The 19701-nt window shown below is 47.6% G+C and overlaps 1 protein-coding gene across 1 annotated transcript in view; it reads left to right on the forward strand.

Moving 5' to 3' along the window:
- LOC123246930 (minichromosome maintenance complex component 3 associated protein) overlaps positions 1-19701 on the forward strand; it is a 47757-nt gene that overhangs the window by 13086 nt on the left and 14970 nt on the right. Inside the window, exons 7-15 of the mRNA XM_044675703.1 lie at positions 445-603; positions 10482-10642; positions 11852-12093; positions 12543-12781; positions 13521-13621; positions 13904-14035; positions 14187-14300; positions 17733-17885; positions 19086-19283. Coding sequence (XP_044531638.1) covers positions 445-603; positions 10482-10642; positions 11852-12093; positions 12543-12781; positions 13521-13621; positions 13904-14035; positions 14187-14300; positions 17733-17885; positions 19086-19283 — 1499 coding nt within the window. The remainder of the gene's footprint in view (positions 1-444; positions 604-10481; positions 10643-11851; positions 12094-12542; positions 12782-13520; positions 13622-13903; positions 14036-14186; positions 14301-17732; positions 17886-19085; positions 19284-19701) is intronic.

The following is a 19701-nucleotide window of genomic DNA, read 5'->3' on the forward strand; positions in this document are numbered from 1 at the left end:
CTTCCTTCCTTCCTTCCTTCCTTCCTTCCTTCCTTCCTTCCTTCCTTCCTTCCTTCCTTCCTTCCTTCCTTCCCTTCCTTTCTCCCTCCCTCTCCTCTTCTTTCCTCCCTCCTTCCCCCCATTCCTCTCTCCCTCCCTCCTTTCCCTTTCCTCCCTCCCTCTCTTCTTCTTTCCTCCCTCCCTCCCTTGCCCCCTTTCTCCCTTCCTCCCTTCTTCTCTCCCTCCCTCTTTCTTTTCCTCCCTCTTTCCATCTCTCATCTAAGCATATGTCATGTGTCTCAAGTCACTACTCAGTCACCAAGTGGCTGCTGGCCTAGATTCCTCTATCCTTGTCTGGGCATGGCCCTAAGCAAAGCGCTTTGACAGGGTCTCCGGGGCGGGTCTGTTTCTCCTTTGCTCCATTGTGTTCTCTGGGAATAATTTTGTGGTTGCGTCCCCAGGGAGGTGCAGCAGTTCAAACCCAAGGTCCGGAACTCTCCAGAGGTGAAGTTTGCAGTCCAGGCCTTTGCAGCTCTTAACAGCAACAACTTTGTGAGGTTCTTCAAGCTGGTCCGGGCAGCCTCCTACCTGAATGCTTGCCTCTTGCACTGCTACTTCAACCAGGTGGGTAGCGGGCTTAGAGCTGTGGTGGTAGGGCTAAAGGGCAGCCAGGGATGCGGTTGGAAGCGGAGATGGCTCTCAGAGAAGCTGCTTTCTCTGGGCCTCAGCTTCCCTGTCTGTAAGGTGAAGGGGTGGGGTCAGACCAGAGGCATTAAGTTCTGCAGGCGAACCAGATTAAAGTATAATCAGGAAACATTTGGCAAAATAAATGGAACCATGATGCTCCTTGGATATGGTCAGCTGGTGGGTTTTAGGCCAACTGGTAGTAATGGGTAGAGTGCTGGGCCTGGAGTCAAGGAGATTGGAATTTGGCTCCAGACATGGCCTCTCTGTATGACCCTGGGCAAGTCACTTCTTCACTTCCATTTGCCTCCATTTCCTCATCTATAAAATGGGGATTGTGAGAGTACTTAGCAGCTAGGATTGGGGTAAGGACCAATGAGTGCTTAGCACCGGGCCTGCTGTGGCTATGCACCATGGAAGCATTAGAGTTTATTATTGGTGCTTATTAATCAGGACACAGTTTTCTAGTGGAGTTTGGTGTTCTCGCAGAATTATCTACCAGATTTCTTGTGAACTAAGGCCCAGGGTGCTCATTCACTGCTTTGTTTCAAAGCTGTCTGGCTCTGCGTTTGTTGATGATGGGAGTTTTCCACAGAGTGGGCAGCACTTTCTTTTTAAAATCTCAGCTCCCAGACTCTCTTGGGCTTAGAATCTGTAAGTCAGATTTTTACCTCTAAAACACCAAAAGAAAACAGACTGGGAGACCCTTTTGAGCAAAGAGCTGGCTTTATGGGAAGCAGAAAAAATCTTGGAGGCCAGAGGTGTCTGCAGGATCCCCACTTTCCAGTCTAAGACCCTCAAGTGCAGAATGCACATTCTTACCATGTCATGTTTATCCTCAACTGTCACCAGACCGCCCTTTTGTCTCTTAACTTCATATGTGAATTGGTTTTGTAAGGGTTAAAAATTAAAGGTTGGACTAAATGTATAAAAATGTGGCCGCCGAAAATATATTACTCAAGTCAGAATGACTTTTTATGGTAGTTTATTTACAAAAAGGAGAAAGAGTGAAAATAGGGTAATGAGAGAGAGAGAGTAGATAATTACTCTGGCCTGGTTCGAACCAGGCAGATCTTCAGAGGCTCCAGCAAAGGGAGACCAAGCAGTAAACTAAACAAGGGTTCCAGCCACGAGGGCTTCTCCAAAAGGGGGGGCCTCTCCAGGGGCTAGTCCTTCCAGAAAGCCAGGAAAAGGAGTCAGCCTTTTCACTCACCCACGTGGTAGTTCCAAGGCAAGAACAGTCTGAGGTCCCAAGCCAGAGCTCCTCCAGGGCCAAGTTCGAAGGCGAAAGCGCTGGTCACAGGAAGTTTTTTCCATTTTTAAGAACCATTCCTTTTGCCACTTCCTGTGCCTTCCTTCCACTTTATGTGGACCATTTGCAGCTATAGCTTTGTTTAGGACTATGCAGGGGGCAGTCAATCATTTTTGATTCGTCACCCACTATAGCACACATGGGTCACAGACCTTCCCATACTTAAGGGTAAGTGGAGTGTATACAGTGCTGGTGATTAAATCTAAAAGTGGATGAGGAGAGAGTTAATCCCATCTTCACAGTTTGCTATATAGTGTGTTATAAAATAGATTCACATGCTTAGTAACTCACTTAGGATTAATATGAAAACACACCCACACTGAAAATTATAACGCAGATGCTAGCCTGGGACTATGTTCTCTGTCTGGTTATATACACAGACTTCTGCCAGGGACTCTGTTCCTACCACAGATCACACAGTTATCTTGTAAGTTCTAAACTTACAATTTGATCACACTTTGGGCATTGATTCTCCATTTTCTGATTACAATTCCCCGCTTCAGCCCCTCCTCAGATTATCGAGGATTGGGTCAATCGCAGAATAAACACAGCACAGATTTCTCTAGAGGGCAGCATTCTTTTATGGGCAGTACAAAACTGGAGGGGGCGTTCCCCCACCAAGGGGAAAGTTACAAGAAAAATCAATGAGTTTTGAGAATCCCCAAGAGTGACAATGGTAATTACCATCAAGGGCCTTGTAGATCACTCGATCTTCACATTAGAAATGACAATTGGAATGTCTCCAGTATCGCTATTGGGACAGGAAGGAATAGGACTAATTTTATTGATAATGGCTTGAAGTCGACTGGCAGCTTTTTGACGTGGAGAGTAGCAACTGCGGGGTTCATGCCTTGCTTAAAACATTTATCAAGATGCCATGTCTGAGAATGCCTTTGGGTATCCCAGTTTATGGGGTAGTTGTCAAGTAAAGGACAAGGGGGCGAGGGCTATTGTTCATGCCAGTTTTGGGGTGCACATGCAGAAATACCATAATGTGGGCCATCAGAAGGAGCACTGCATACTACTCATGGTGGGATTTCTTGTGGGTCCTCTGGAGACTTAGCAAGCAAACAGAGCGAAGGTGGAGGAGATGCTGGAGAAGGAGATGAAGCAGGCCACGGTGATGAGAGTCATGGTGCTGGATTGGTCTTGATGGTTGGCAGGATAGGACCTAGTTAGGGTGGAGAATAACTTGTGCTAGACGGTTTGTCTCCATTTTCAGATGTTCAGTCGTGCTGGGAGCATGTAAAAGACCTTGAGGTAAATTGGGCTAAGCATCAGAGTCTTAACAGACAGGATTCTGACAGAGTTCATGAAGAAATGTGTGCCTCAAGGTTCCAAACCTCCTGAAGGAGGAAGAATAGGTATCACTGTATATTCTTCTAAGCCTCCTATGCCAAAAGAATGCTAGATTCCAAAGAACATGTTTGCCCATAGTCTCAGGGTGGTGAGAGATCATACATAGGCTAACAAGATTAGCATGGCTGCTCCAGTCAGTAAAGTCCATAAGAACGGGTTTTTGTGTGACTCAAGGTTGGTGGGCATGTATTGAATTGGATGGGATGTGGGGTTTGTGGGATGCTATCCCAGGGTTCATTCCTCTCCTTGTGCCATCGGTTAAGTGAGAGGTCAGAACCACAGAGCTTTCTCAACAGCAATTAAACCTCCTTCTCTTTGGCATGGTCCTTGTGCCACTTGTGGCATCCCTGATGCCAGGAGAAATGAGACTGACACAGTGAGAAGAACACATTAGAGCACTGCAGAAGAGAAAGCCTGCCGCTGTTGTTGCAATCCCTACTGTAGATACATAGGGCCAGGGAAGTCCCTAAGTATTCTCCTTCATTTCAAATTTCAGCCGTCTCAGTTTTTGCTTCTAGATCAGTGATGGCAAGCCTATGAGCCATTTTTGATGACACGCAGCCATATGGGGCCGCCTGCTGAGGATAAAACATTTGCTGTAGTGTAGTGTAGAGACTCTGTGCTCTATAGATGACAATTCTACCTATATTATTTATCTGTTTTGGTTTACTAAATAAGTTATATATTATAATTATACATTTTTGTTATTTAAACTATAAATATCATGAAATTATGGTTTTTTTCTCGAAGTGACGCATCACCCGAGTTATGCTTGGTTTTTTAGCGAATTTTGACACACCAAGCTCAAAAGGTTGCTCATCACTGTTCTAAATCATTAGCAGAGGGGCAGCTGGGTAGCTCAGTAGATTGAGAGCCAGGCCTAGAGATGGGAGGTCTAGGTTCAAATCTGGCCTCAGACACTTCCCAGCTGTGTGACCCTGGGCAAGTCACTTAACCTCCATTGCCTACCCTTATCACTCTTCTGCCTTGGAGCCAATACACAGTATTGACTCCAAGATGGAAGGTGGTAAAGGTTTAAAAAAAAAATCATTAGCAGAGTAAGGCCTGACACATAACGACACAACAGTGAGAGTAGTCATCACTCTGAACTCCCAGAATGGGCCTGGGTCTAGGTGCACTATTATGCCACTAACACAAATCCTGGAATGGTGGGTGTACAAAAGAGAGCCTACTGCCCTGGCTTAGTGGCAAGGTGGGGAGGATTTGTTACAACATTCTTTCTTGAAAAGGATAAGGCATGGCCTAAATTCAAGAGACAGATGACAAAACACAGGGGACTTATGAAGCCTCTTTTTCATCCTTCCTCCCTTCGGAACTTGAGCAGTCTTGGGTCCTTCCCAAGCTGACTGAGGACTTCCAGTCCTGTGGAATTTTTTGATAAAGACTCTGTCTGTCACCTAGGTGGAAATTGTGTGGTGAAAAGTCCAATGGTCTGGGCAGAGTAGCAGGTCTATTTTTGTGAAGCTCTTTTATTTATTTTTATAGGGCTCTGATATAGGTAGAAATGGAAAGATCTCCACCCAGCAGTGATGGTTAAACTGGAGAGCGAGGTTTTGCAAAGGATAGTGGATGACCAAAAAGCAGTTCAAAAGTTAACACATGTCATTCCCCACCCCAGGCCTTGTATATAAATAGAAGAAAGCTAGAGGGAGAGCGTCAGTCCAGCTAAGGCGAGTTTCAATCCAAAGTTTCCCAGGCATTGTTTTAAGTTCCCTATCTGTTCTCTCCACTTGACCCGTTCTTGGTGGATGATATGGAGTATGAAAAATAGGTTTCACACCAAGATAGATGTGAACTTGGGGGGGGGGGGTTCAAAATGGAGTCTGTAAAGTGTATCCCTTCAGCTGATTCAATCCATGCTGGGAGTCTGAATCTAGGACAGTTTCTGTAAGGATGATTTTGGCTACATAGGCTGCTGTTGCCCTAGAGGAAGGGAAGGCCTCAGCCTTCTTAGGAAGCTGGTCAACGACGACAAGGCAATGCTCATAAATACCTGATTTAGGCATGTTAATTGATTCAATTTGGAGGCACTCAAATAGGGTGTAAGCTAAAGGGTGGCCACTAAATGCAGCCTTCCTTATAGAGGTCCTGCTCTATGTATCGACAGAGTTTTTGAATGGCCTAAGATGGCATCGGACGAATAAGAATGAAAAAGAGTGAGACCAGTGGCTAGTGGTTAGCTCATAGCACCTCCAAAGAACCATCTCTGAGCATTCTTTATTTATATCATTTTTAAAAGAATCATTTCTCACAAAGCATAATGGGATTTTACAGCTGCGCAGACATGCCAAAGTTACAGAATTACGTCATGATTGGTATATGGTTATACAAAGCACTATAGAGTATAGTTGTACAGTTAGTTACTCAAGGTAAAAAGAGTTACCTCATAAAGATCAAGCCCAGAATGAAACAAGATTCAAAGTTAGGAATGAGTTATCTGAGAGCTATTTCTGGGAAAAGTTTCTGTATTTTAAAGATATCCTTATTGAATGGGTCTTTAACTTTACTGGGAGGAATGCACCTGGCTGGGTGAGGGATTGTCTGACGTTGCCTGCTTTTGACCTTGGGCAGTCTGGGAAACAGTTTCAAAGCCCAGGCAGCTTTTTGCTGTCTTGGAGAAAAACGGTTAACTCCTCTACTGCTGGTTTGCTATACAGTACTTAAAAGGCTTACTGTAAAACTTAAAGCTATCTTAGAAAATCAGATTATAATGCTTTCCAATAAGAAAAGGTGTGGATCATAAAAGGAATCAAAGAGAGGAGTACAGATTTTTATCTTAGATAACCCATCCTGTCTGCGTCCTGACTTGCAAGGCAGAAAGGTCAAAACGCACGGCCTTGCCTGTCTGTGCTGATCTTTTGATGGATCATCTATTAGAGACTCTGTTACTCTCAATTGCTTCCAACACTTCCTAAAGGCATGTTGGTTATAGAATTGACTCATGTGGCTAGAAGAACATATATGAGTAGCAATGGAGGAAATACCAGGGGCGACCCAACCCATTCCCTATAATCGAATTCCCATTTTTGTGAATTGAAAGACAAATTTGATGGTAAAATCTCTTGGGAAGAAGAGCCTTCTTCAAGAGACTTGCTTCATACTGTGATATCTGCTTTGCATTAAATTTTGTTTTCCAGGACTCAACCTTTTTCTCATGGCAGATCAGGGAGTCATCTCCTTCTTTATTCTTGAGAGGAAGGTGGAATGTCCCTCCTTCATTAAAAGAAGCATGAGGGAGAGTAGAAAAACAAGGCCATCAAGGGCAGTGTTCTCAGCCGCCATGTTAGTTCTCATTGAGAAGAGATGCTGGATCAGTGTCCCTAGTAGGGGCTGAGCAGTTAATGACTGAGAGAGAGCTGGGGAGTTTGATAGTCTTAAAGTGATCACAGAAAAAGTCAGCATTAACTGTAGTCTTTGCAGAGAATGCATGCTAGTGGCATGGCAAATCCCAAGAGCATACTTACAGTCGCTGTAAATGTTTATACTATTTTACTTTCAGATCATCAACAGGCCCAAGTGAGGGCAATGAATTTGACTTCTTGGGCACTAAGGTGAGACATTAGGGAAGCAGACCAGATGAGTCCTGGACCAGAGACACTGCAGCACCAGTGTACCAAGCACCATCCCTCATAAAGGAAGAGTTAGGTCTGGAAGTGGGACATCAGTGAGGTGTCAGGATCTCTCTGCCGTATCAACAGCAAAGTTACAGTTATATAAAGGAAGCTCTGGGAGGAGTGAGGCAGGATTAAGGACAGAACACCTAATGGGAACATTATTTTGCCTAGCAAGTCTCTGGTTGGAGAAAACCCTGTGTATGGTGTCTCAGCAGCCCTTCATGAGGGCAGAGCACAGTGAGTTGAGAACCTGGAACCAGGTTGTAAGCTTTATCCACCTGGAGAGCAGCAGCTGCCATGGCCCAAAGGCATGGAGCTATTCCAGAGGCAACAGCATCTAGCTGGCAGGAATAATAGGCATTAGGGCAAAGGGATGGACTGGGGTACTGGGAGATGTAGCTCGATGCCCACTCTTCTGCTTGTTATCAGAGAGGAAGAAAGACTTCTTGTAGTCCAGGAGCCCAAAGCAGGTGCTGAGAGGAGAGACTTCTTGAGAGTCTCTGGCTGTCAGGTGTTCAGGCTGCAAAGCCAAAGGTTCAGAAACAGTCATTAGTTGAGGCAGTTAGTCGTTTAAGAGTCTCACCAAATGATGGGATAATCTCCATCTGCTATATGATATTAGCCCATAGAGCCTAAGATGGCTTGTAGCAGCTTCTTGGGCTTTGGGTTTTCTGACCTCTGTATGGTTTGGGCATGCCTTGGTGATATGTCTGGAGTTCTCTGCCAGAAGAAAACCTAAATACTCAGCTTGAGGGAGACACCCCTGGACTTTGGATTTAGAGACTTTATGAGCCCTTTCATGCAATTGTAATGCCAAGTGAATGCTGAATAAATTATCAAGACAAGAGTAGAGCCTTCAAAGGAAGTGAAAGGTTGGTCTTGTGGCAGGATTTGAGAGAAGAGAGTTGGGCTTTCCACATAGCCTGGAGGAAATCTTGTCCAGGTGTCTTTCCAGGTGACATAAAGGGGGCCTGTGCGGATTCACTAATCAGAATGCCGAAAAAGGGTGAGCGTAAATCAATTACAGTGAAGCATTTGGGTTTATAATGTAAGAATTTAAAATTTATGAGACTGGCTGAAGAGTAATAATTTTATTAAATCAAAAGTAGTAGGAAGAAGATGGAAAAATAGGAGAGAGGTACTTAGCTTTTCTAATATGTGGCTGCCATTTTGGGTCCCCTACCAGTGCCAACACAGGAAACTCAGAAGTCCAAAGCCCCTGAGCTCTCCGCCTGCCTCAGTTTATCCAGCCTAATCTCCACCCACTAACTCCACCCACTAACATGTGATGTCCCAGGAGCCAATCATGGTTTTCTATTTTGCCTGGGCCACCCAGGGGGCAGTCCAGGGAGCGTTGCAGGGAAGATCATCCCGCCCTCCTGGGCTCATGATATTCTTGAATCCATCGCTCCCTTTTCCAGAGGCTGGTCTGTATCTCAATTACTCAGTGGTATCTGGCCTCCAGATGATGTCAGGAGAGTGACCCAGGAGAGCGAGAAATTTATTTCAGTCACTGTCAGATGAAATAGAGCTAAGCTCACTTTCCATTTTCTTTTGACTATTGTAAGAGGAAAAAAATAACCTCTCCAGCTGTCTCTAATAAATGTATAATCTGGGAAACTAAGCTAAGAATTTCTCTAGCATATAAATAGAACAAGGAAATCGCAAGTTCAGTACCTGGTGATATGGGATATGACTCATGGAAATCTTAACTGGCCCTGTATATAGAAGCATATTTAACCAGTGTAAAATGCTCTTAGCAATCAAATGAGAATTGTAAAAACTTCTTTTAGAGCAGCCCAATTCATGAACAAACACTGACAGGACTGAAACAGCCTCACGTGAATGAAATTAGTCACCTCTGCTGAGCAAGCAAGTCCCTGTCAGAGTCAGATTTCCTCTGAACCTTTCACTCCATCCCTGGTTTTTGTTATTATCTCCTAGATTAGAAGAACCTTCCCTGAGGGGTAACCATCCCATGTAGGAGGGATGAACAGAACACTTGCCTCAGAACAAGGGGAACCTTTGATTTTACCTATGCGTACACACCAAAATACCTCGGTCTTCACAAAGAGAAACATCAATACATAGACCTCTAAAACCAGGACAAACATGGTCTAGACCATATTACAGTAAAGGGCCCATGAGAGAAAGGAAAAACAATAGGAATCTCCTGAAGGTGGAGGTTTACCTGATCCCAGAAAGGGAGAGATCAAAGATGGGGAGGGATCCAGACATTTCCTGGAGGCTCCTGAGGGTCTTGTGTCCAGAGTCTAGGTCCCAGTACCATCTGGGGAGCCACCTGAAAGAAAAGTGGCTGGAAAAACCCTTCTGGGCAAAGATCCGACTTTATTGTGAGCAGAAAAAAAATCATAGAGGCCAGAGGCCTGCAGATTTCCCAGTTTACAGCCTGAGATCCTCAATTGCAAAATGGACATTTTTCTTTTCCATTCTAGAAGGTCTCTGTGACCTCTGGGTGACCTTCTGGTCTCAAACTTTTTACAGGAATTGGTCCGAGTACATTAAAAAATAGATTCACACACTTTGTACTGACATAGTAGCTCACTTAGGATTTTAATATGATCGCACACAGCCAAATTATATCTTGGGTACTAGCCTGGGATGATATTCTTTTTTTTTAACCCTTCACCTTCCCTCTTGGAGTCAATACTGTGTATTGTCTCCAAGGCAGAAGAGTGGTAAGGGTAGGCAGTGGGGGTCAAGTGACTTGCCCAGGGTCACACAGCTGGGAAGTGTCTTGAGGCCAGATTTGAACCCAGGACCTCCTGTCTCCAGGCCCGGCTCTCTCAATCCACTGAGCTACCCATCTGTCCCCTGGGATGACGTTCTTAATCTGCTTACATACACAGATTTTTGCTTGGGACTATTTGTTCTTTCCACAAATCACACAGGTACCTTTTATGGTTATAACGTTATAATTTGGCCACCTTGGATTAAGCTATTGATTATTGATTTTCTGATTACCCAGCCCTCCTGGGAAATATAGATTGTTGGGAGAAAACTTCATTTTGGGGGATTGAGAAGGGCAGCATCCATTGGGTTTTTCTGCTTTTTCAAAGGAAAGAGTGCCCTCCCTTGATCCCTCTTTGGTAATTCACTGGTCTTTTAGGAAGGAGGGAGTCCTCTGTTTCATGCTCTTCAGCACAAAGGGCCATTTGTCCAGGGGCAGCTTTCTCTCTGTTGTGAGACTTGTTCATGGACACAAAAATGGACTCAAAAGGGTGCATCCCTGAGCCAATGGCTTGTGCCATTGGCAGGAAATGGGACATCTTTTCTTTGATGATGTTTCCCTAGTCATCAGGGAAATAGATGCCTCCCTTTGCTAAATAAAGCAGAGACCAGGGAGCAGTAACCTTAGCTTCGGGGCTGTCCCAGTGCACCCGTGGCTGTTAGATGGCCACCCTGACATGCTTATTCCTGGCTGTTGGGCAGCTGCCACAATGTGCTTATTCCTTGGACAGTTCCTCTCATGGGCGTCATTTTTCTTTCAGATTCGCAAAGATGCATTGCGGGCTCTCAACGTGGCCTACACAGTGAGCACTCAGAGATCAACCAGCTTCCCCTTGGATAACCTGGTGCACATGCTGTGGTTTAGAGATGCTGAGGAGGCTACCGATTTTTTGAGTTACTATGGCCTCAGTGTGTCCGATGGGTAAGAACCCCCCAGAGCTCTCTGGTCTTTCTTGAGCCTGTCCTCTTCTTAGTGGTGCTTTTCCCAGGAGCCCTCCTCACTGACTGTGAGCTCCTGTGACTGCAGAGCCTCCCCATCTTATTACTGCCTGCTGTCAGCAGTGCCAGAGCAGGGAATGCCTCCTCTCTTGATCGAGGACTGTTGCCTCTTGGTGGCCAAGAGAGGGTCTTGATTTTTCAGATGCCTTGTCAGTGGGGTCAGGGCTGGGGTGAAGGCTCCAAGGAAGACCAGCCTCACTACAGAGAGGCAGGCCGGCCCTGGAGCTGCCTTTTTTGGCCCAACCTGCTTTTTTTTTTTTAAACCCCTCACCTTCCATCTTGGAGTCAATACTGTGTATTGGTTCCAAGGCAGAAGAGTGGTAAGGGTAGGCAATGGGGGTCAAGTGACCTGCCCAGGGTCACCCAGCTGGGAAGTGTCTGAGGTCAGATTTGAACCTAGGACCTCCCATCTCTAGGACTGGCTCTCCATCCACTGAGCTACCCAGCTGCCCCCCCCCCCCCAACCTGCTTTTGAAGATAGTCTACTCGATTCTAGAGGGTTTGTGGTGTCTGTGGTTGGAAAGAATGACCTGAGCAGGTCCTTGGAACCTTGATGGGTCTAGGGCAGTGATGGGCAAACTTTTTAAAGAGGGGCCAAAGGAAAGGAAATGCTCCTCTGTCAGTCTGTTTCTAAGGCAGCTCTTTTGGAGTTTCATTGTATTGTACCCTACTTGTTGTATTCGTCAGATTAGGAATAATGTTGCATGGCTGGATAGAACATTTCGGGGGCTCCCATCTGGCCTGCAGGCCATAGTTTGCCCATCACTGGTCTAGGGGAGAACCCAAGCAGAAAGCCTGTTGCTTCCGATTTGTCTTTTCCTTTTCTGATTTTGGATCAGCTACTCTGGTCAAAAGGAAAGCCTTTCTGGAGCCCATTTGTCCTTGGTCGATGCCACTAAACAAAGGCTCAGGAGCATCGCGCCCCACGGAGTCAGCTTGATGATGCATCTTCCTCTCCTTTTCAGAGAGGATTTGCCTGTGCCGCTGAGCTTCCAAGTTCACAAGTCCAGAGGGCATGCAGGGCCAGGCCCTGTGGTTTTCAGTTGGGAGCACGCTTTTGCCCATCTGTGTTGGGAAAGTGGGATTTCTCCCTTTCAGGGGTTTGATTCCCTGCGTGTTTGTTTTGGGGCAGCTGTGTTGAGCTCAATCGTTCAGCCTTTTTGGAACCCGAGGGTTTGTCCAAGGCAAAGAAGTGCACATTTATCACTGAGAAGCGGAAGGTCTCGGTTGGAGAAGTGGTGAATGGTGGCCCGTTGCCCCCCACCCCTCGGCACATCCCAGTGTGCAGCTTCAACATGCAGAACAAATACGTGGGCGAGAGCGTGGGTCCTGAGCCTGCCCTGGGTGCACAGAAGCTCGGTGTGGAGGCTGGAGGTGAGTGAAAGAGGGCATCTTTGGGTCACGGGTTCATTGCTGGAGAGGCCATCTAGTGAGGTCAAGCTCCTCCTTTTACGGATGAGGAAACTGAGTCCCAGGAAGGTTAGGGGACGTGTCCAGCCTCACACTGGCAGTCAAGTGCAGAGCTGAGATTTGGACTGTCAGATTCCTTGCCTTTCCCACTGCTCCATGCTGCCTGTGGGGGCATTTTGCCTTTGGGCTAACCTCGGAAAGCTTGTGAATGCTGGAAGCCTGGTTCTGGGCATGGATGCCATTTGTGGGGGACTCTGAACATGGTCTTGCTTACTTGTGAAATGGGTATTCCCAGGTTCTGCTGGCCTCCACAGCCCAAGTCTGTCTTCTAAAGGAGAATTTGGGCTGGTCCCCCATAGAGATCCTCTTCTGTCTTATGCCTATATGTCTCTGTTTCCGTTTCACTTCTTCAGGAGGAGGGAAGGTGGTGCAAGAAGCCAGCCTTGGGACAGAGGCACCAGTGCTGCGAGTCCCACCACAGACCCTGCTTATGCCCCTGGCTCAGCCGCTGTCCAGCCAGACCATGGGGCCACCAGCAGTCCTTGTGGCTCCTGCGCCTGTGCCACCATTGGCTGCCTCATCATCTCTTTTCCAGCCTGTCGGGCAGCCCGAGCTGCCGCCTCCCAAGCCTCGGCCTGGTTACACTGACAAGGTATGGAAAGAGGATCACACAACCTCTCCTCCTTGGCAGGTTGTAGTTTGGGGTCAGGAAGCTGAGGTGGGTCTTCTCTCAAGTGGAGGCCCTTTAGCTCTGTAGCCTTAGAGATGCCATCTGGTCCTTGGCTCTCACTTAATGGATGAGAAGGCTGGCAATCCCCAGACATGTTACGTGACTTGTCCTTCTTTAGACACTCAGTCAGCCAACGAGCAGGCATTGTCTCCCCTATCAGGTGCCCCCCCCCCCAAGAGCTGGCATCGCTCGTGCCCTTCTTTGTGTACCCCAGCTCTTGATTCCTGGCCCAGACTGATTCACAGGGGTATGGTTTGGGGGTACCAAGAAGGGCAGAAAACCCAGCTCCTGACCTCCAGGGTCTTCTGTTCTAATGGGAGAGACAACATGTCAGTAAATCAGTACACATGAGTCAGGAAGGCGTGACCAGGGGACATGTCATAGACAGGGGCTTCCCATAGTGTGGCCTTTGAGCTGAGGCCTGCAGGAAGCCTGGAGGCAGCAGGGAGGGGCAGGGGGGATAGGCTGGTTCAGAGATGGGAGATGGCATGGTCTCATGGAGAGACCAGAGCCGCCGGGTCGGAGAGCATGCTCAGCGGATGCCAGAGGGAGGGCTCTGGTGCTGAAAAGCGGTCTTGATTACTTTTGAGCCACAAGACCCATAGCTGAGTTTGAAGAAAGGGGGCCATTTCTTCAGTGGTTCCTGCTTTGTCTGTTCAAGGACATTGTGGAAGTTGTTGATGGCCTCATCCAGGATGTCCTCAGAAACTATTGCCAAGAAATCAGCCAGGCCGGAGCTGCCTATGTGGCTGCAGCCCGCGGGTATGCTTACCTTATGGTCCCAGGGATTTCTGTCTTTGTGCTAGAAGTGTCTGGGCCCCCCGTCCCCATCTCTTGTGAGCCGCCTTCCCGGGAATGCTACCTCAGCAGCCCCCCTTTGGGCTTTGCCTGTCCCCGAGACCCTGGGCTTGTGCTGTCTCTGTACACAGGTGGGCCTGGCTTAGGGAGAGACAGGTGACTGGTATAGGTCCATCCAGGCTCCCACCTCTTGGGCTCTGGGTCAGGATCAGGGCCGGATGCTCTGACACATTTGCCTTTGTCTAGTATGTCCAAGATAATTGCAGAGGAGCTGTTGGCTGCCGCCACAACAGACATTTTGAGGCAGGCTGCTGCTGAAGAGGTGAATAAAGAAAGAGAAAGAATTAAGGAAGAGAAGAGAAGAGCTGAAGAACGAAGGTATCTCCTGAGCATTAGGGCCTCCCTGGCAGCAGATTGTCCTTGGTGGATGGCATCAGGGCCCCCTTCTGTCACCCTGGGAACAAGACTTGGTCCCTGATGGATTCAGGGCATATTTGATGCCCTTTTGGCTTCCTTTTCCCTCTCCTAGACGGAAACAGGAGCGAGAGCGCCTGCTGGCCCACCTGAGCCAAGCACTGGCAATCGAACTGATGGATCTCGTGGTCGCCGAATGTGTGCGGGAAACCTCTTCCCGAGAGTTGAAGTAAGTGAGGCCTGGAATGGGCACCTTGGGCAGTTCTTGGCAAGACCCAGGTTTCCCAGCACAGTGTGGAAGTGAGGGCTTCATTTCCTTTTAGTTCTAATTGCTGAGATCAGTCATTGACTTGAAGTAACAAAACCAGGTCTCTTCAGCAGCCCTGTGGAGAGCCCTCTCTGATTTTGGAGTCTGAGCACCTGGGCTCACTGAGCCTGCTTTGCCCTTAACCTCCTCTGTAACCTCGGCCTGTGGTCTTCCATTGTTCAATGAGGTGGGGTGGGCCCCTGAACTCCTCCAGCTCTGGGATTCTCTCCTAGAGTCCTGAAGGCCTTGGCCTTTGGGTCATTTCTTCCTGAGCCACAGCTGGGCCAAGGGAGGGCTCATGCTATAGGCTCACTGTCTGAGCATCCACTTAGGGGTCAGTGTGACCAGTCCTGAGGGAATGCCCTTGGGGAGAGGTGAAGAATGAAAAGAACTTTGGGGAGGGAAGGCGTTCATTGAAATGCAGTGGAACCATGGCCTTGTCCATTGCCTTTGGGGGTCCAGACTTGTGATACCTTTTGGGCTGGAGAACTCCTGGGCACACAGGTGCCCACCTACCAGCAGCAGCAAAGAGGCTTTGAGTGGCCAGAAGCTGCATGACTTAGCCAAGCCAGGGGTGATGGCATTTCTCTGTCCACTTCCTACCTTCCTACCTCTCCTTAGCACAGTACAGCTGCTTAATTGGCATCTCTACTTCCAGTCAGTCAAGGAGGGAGTTCACTTCTGGGAAGGTCATCCTGAATGGGAGGGCCTGATGGTAGGGCACTCCTTATTTTACAAATGAGTAAACCAAGGCCGGGGTGGGCTTGTTGGTGTTCACACAGCCAGGAAATGCCTTTCTTGAGCTAGAAAGCTTTGAGATAAGGGAATACCACCTAGATTTGGATGGGAGGGAGCTCAAATGTGCTCTGAAGGGAATCCCAGCATCAATGAAAAACAAACTTTTGAATGAAAGCTATTTTCATTTGAATTTGAGGAAGAAGTAGGATGTGAATTCTTTTTCAGTGAGGTCACAATGGGACTTGGGGGACTTTGGGAGGCTGAGAGCACCAGATCCTCAGGGACTCCTGGGTTTTCACTCTGTGGTAATAAATATCTTCACACTGGAAGTTCCAAGACCCAGAATCTGAGAGTCCGAATCCTCCACTTCCCAGATGAAGCTTTGGCTCTAGCGGGTCATAGCTGTGGCCATTTTCAAGCCATTTGGTTGATAGAATTTTGTTTAAAGTCTTTTGTGCTCCCTTAGGTCTCCTGTATGTTCTAGCATAGTCAGTGACTGTTTATAAACATTGAGCTTGTTGTCTTGGAGCCTACGAGCTCAAGCTGGGCAGATATTTATGTGATTCATGGGAAGGGGAAAAGGGGGGAAGGGAGGAAACAGGGTTAGATCCCAGGAAGTCACTGGGGTTGGAGCTCTGCATTTGGGGGCAGAAAGACTTGCATTTGAATCCCCCTCTGACACTTCCTAGCTGAGGGGCCAGGGATGAGGCCTGGAACAACTCTGAATCCTATTCCTCGCCTCTAAAATGGGGGTTTTAATAGTCCCAACCTCCCACGGTGTGGTGAGGATCACAGGAGATACTTGAACAGAAGTACTTTGCAAACCTGGGGAGATTGGGGATGGATGCTTCTGGCTCAGGTGAGGACCACTTCCTGGGAAGCAGCAGAAATAGAGGGCTGATTTTTGTGGAATGAGTAAATTGTGGCCTCTAACTTTCCAAGGAGCAAGTGTGGTAGGAAGGAACAGATGCTCGCCTAGGACTTAGGAGAACTGAGGGGCCTGTGGCTGACCCCAGGCAGGTCCCACCTTTAGTGTCTGGTGGACTGTAGTCTTGGATTTCCCATGAACCAGCTGGAGGAAATGGATCAATCCCTTCTCCCCCTGGGCCAGGTAGAACTGTCCAATTGGAGTAGTCCCCTCCACTTCTTACGAGCCAGGGTGACTACGAAAGAAGAAATCACTTTGCTCTTGAGACCTCTGGTGGTGCTAGGCCTGGAGTCAGGAAGACCTGAGTTGGGTCCAGCCTTAGACAGTCACTAGTTAAGTGAGCCTGAACAAGTCACCTACCCTCTATCCCTCAGTTAGCACCCATGCTAACCATAGGATTGTCATGAGGGTCCAGGGAGGTTGTGCTTGTCAAAAGCACACAGTAGGTGCTCTATCTCCCTCCACTTTTCTCTAAAGAATTTAATGTTTGGTGCAGCTGGGTAGCTCAGTGGATTGAGAGCCAGGCCTAGAGACAGGAGTTCCTAGGTTCAAATCCGGCCTCAGACACTTCCCAGCTGTGTGACCCTGGGCAAGTCACTTGACCCCCATTGCCTACCCTTACCAATCTTCCACCTATAAGTCAATACACACAGAAGTTAAGGGTTTAAAATTTAAAAAAAAAAAAAAAAAAAAAAAAAAGAATTTAATGTTTGCTTGGGCTCCTTGGGACTTTAGAGCTGTAAGAGGGAAAAAGGGGGTTTTTGATTGGATATACTAATACTTAAAGATGTGGTTGCCAAGGAACTGAATAAATACCAATTCCTAAAATGATTTTAGTAATTTATTTATAAAATATAGGAGAGAGTGGAAGTAGAGAGATAAGAAAAGGGTAGAGTAAGAGATCTAACTTAACGAACTAGATTTGTATTCAAGTCTGGGCTTTACTCCATCAGGGCTCCAGAGGCGCCTAGTCAGAGAGCCTAAAAGTCAGTTAACAAGGGGTTTAGTCACGAGGGCTTCTCTTAAGCAAGGGCCCCTCTGGAGGATAAGGTAGTCAGCCTTCTTCACTCACCACATGTAGTTCTAAGGGAAAGATTTAAGAACAGTCTCACCAAGGTCTCAGGGTCCCAGGTCCAGTGCTACTCCAGGTCCAAGCCATGAACAAGAAGAAGCTTCAGATCCAAGACACGAACCAGAAGAGGGAAGCTGAACTCACTGAACTCTCTTTTAAAGGGGCTTTTTTTGCGTCACTTCCTGTGCCTTCCTCCTAGTTTACGTGTCCAATCACAACAGATGCTTTTCTTAGGACTGCCCAGGAGACAGTCTGTAATTTTTGATTTGTCACTCTAGCACACATGGGTCACAGAGCTCCCAACTTGTGAGTTAAGTGTAGTTGTTTATACTTTTGGTGATTAGATTTGAGAATGGGCTAGGTAGATTTAATCTCATCACAGAGCCCTATAACTAAGGAGCTGTAATCACTGTCCTTTTCACTGGAGTTGCCACAATTTGGCATTTCTCGTAAAAAATAGAAATCTTATGACTTCCAGTGGAAGGGCCTTTTGGGTTTGTATTCTAGTTTTGACATCAGTCAGTGTTGTGGGACTCGGGAAGGATGATCGTCCTGCTGAGGAGGCTTGGGCTAGTACCTTCTCAGGGATTGAGGTGTCTCTGCCTTTGTCCTCTAGGCGCGCCGTGGAAACTGAGAGGAGAGCCTGTGTGGCCCGTTGTTCTGAAGATGTCTGGGATCATCTCATGGACTTGTTCTTAGAGGAGGAGATTTTCCAGAGTGCCAGGGAGACCCTGCAGGAGCTTCAGTGTTTCTGTAAATGCTTGCAGCGGTAAGTGGGCATGCTGCCCTCCTCTGTGCCGAGAAGGGCATTGTTCTTCACCCCTGGCTTTGCCTACCCTCTTGGTCAGGAGGTGAAAAGCGTTCCTCGTGTGGTCCTTGGGAATTGGTGGCAGTCATTTTCCTCTGTAACTGCTCAGAGTCTTTCCAGGTTTCCTGTCCATTTCTCTGAGTAGACACTCCGTCCTTTGTTCATCCATCCCTGGGAGGGGGTGGGTAGGTACCTCCTTAGCGAGCAGAGAGGCTGCTCTGGGTGTTTTTGTACAGGTGGCCTCTTCCACTCTCTCTTTTTTGAAGTTCCTGTTGGATTTTGATAATATACAGAAAGGCTTTTTGATGATTTTGGGTGGGTCAGTTTATGTCCTGGTACGTTATTGGACTAAGCAGTTGTTTTGACAAACTTAAAATCTTTGCCTCTAAGTAAACCTCCTATGTGTCAGAAGTGATCATTTCACTTTCCTCACCTTAAATCCCTCAGTTTCTCTGACTTATTTGATTGCTGTTGCATTACTAGCATTTCTAGGATTATTTCAAGTTAATAGTGAGAAAGAGTGAATGCCTTTGCTTTACTGCAGACCTTCCTGGAAAGGCCTTTAGCATTTCTGCATTCTGGATCATGCTTGCCCTCCGTTTAGCTTGACATTACTTACCATATCCATGATAGGATGGGATCATTTTTTCCTCTGCTTTTTAAGCCTACTAAGCTTTAGCACGATCGTTTTTGTTGTCAGGAGAGTGTTTTTCTAGCAAATCCTGCTAGTTACCATATTCCTGGGACATTGATTACCAAAGTACTACTTCCCGTTTTGCCAAGCCCTTTGTATCCCTCCTAGGAGGTGGGGAGGGCACATCTTCTTATCGGTCACTAGACATTGGGGAGAGGTGGGGCAACTGAGCCCTAGCGAGTAGTTAGTGAGTGGGCTGGGAGGGACTGCGCTCCCAGAGATGGAGATCGGCCTTCTTTACTGGATCTGGGAGAATAGAGGAAGCACTGGCACAGTGACTGCAGAGACAGCCAACGTCTGGAAGGCTGTGAACACGTGCTGCATTTGTTTCCCAAAAGAGCCCTTCCGTGTCCTCCTGTCCTCGGGGCCTGCTTTCTCAGCCTCTGTTGAGCGGGCATAATGTGCTCCGATTCCTTTTTTCCAGACTTGCCAACCTGGGACCAGACATGGGTGTGTTTGTTTTTAAGGTGGAGGGACGCTGTCGCTGCCCGGAAAAAACTGAAGAGACAGATGAGAGCATTCCCTGCAGCTCCCTGTTGTGTGGATCTGAGCAACAGACTGCAGGCCTTATCCCCTAGTGCCGAGTGTCCGATTGCTAAAGAGAACTTGGCCAAGGGAGTCCTGAATCTGGGGCACGCAGGCAAACTGGGGGTCTCTTGCACCAGGTAAGAGCAGGGGAATGTGTTCTCTGGGGCTCTTCCCCCAGCTGCCCTGAAGAGTCCTTTCTGGCATTCACACTCTAGACTGCCCTTTGAGCAGCCGTTCTTTTAGTGATGGGGGCTCTCTCCTCCCCCATCCAACTGTGTGGCTTCTTGAGTTTTAAAACAAAACGCATCGGTGCCTTTAGGTGCCTTGTAGGCGATGCATGTGGAAGGCAGGGTTGGATGTTGAGGGATTCAACAAAAGGTTTGATGCTCTAATTAGGGAAATCAGATTGAGCGAGAAGCGAACACCCCAAATCAGGAAGAAGAGAGCGCAAGCGCAGGCTTCCTTTTGTATTTCCACATCCCCATCTCGTCTTCATGGGTCGTTCCCTCTGACGATGTGGATCGAGGGCAAACCTACTGGCCTGGGCTTTCCTCA

Source organism: Gracilinanus agilis, chromosome 4 (genome assembly GCF_016433145.1).
Source record: "Gracilinanus agilis isolate LMUSP501 chromosome 4, AgileGrace, whole genome shotgun sequence".
Taxonomy (NCBI): domain Eukaryota; kingdom Metazoa; phylum Chordata; class Mammalia; order Didelphimorphia; family Didelphidae; genus Gracilinanus; species Gracilinanus agilis.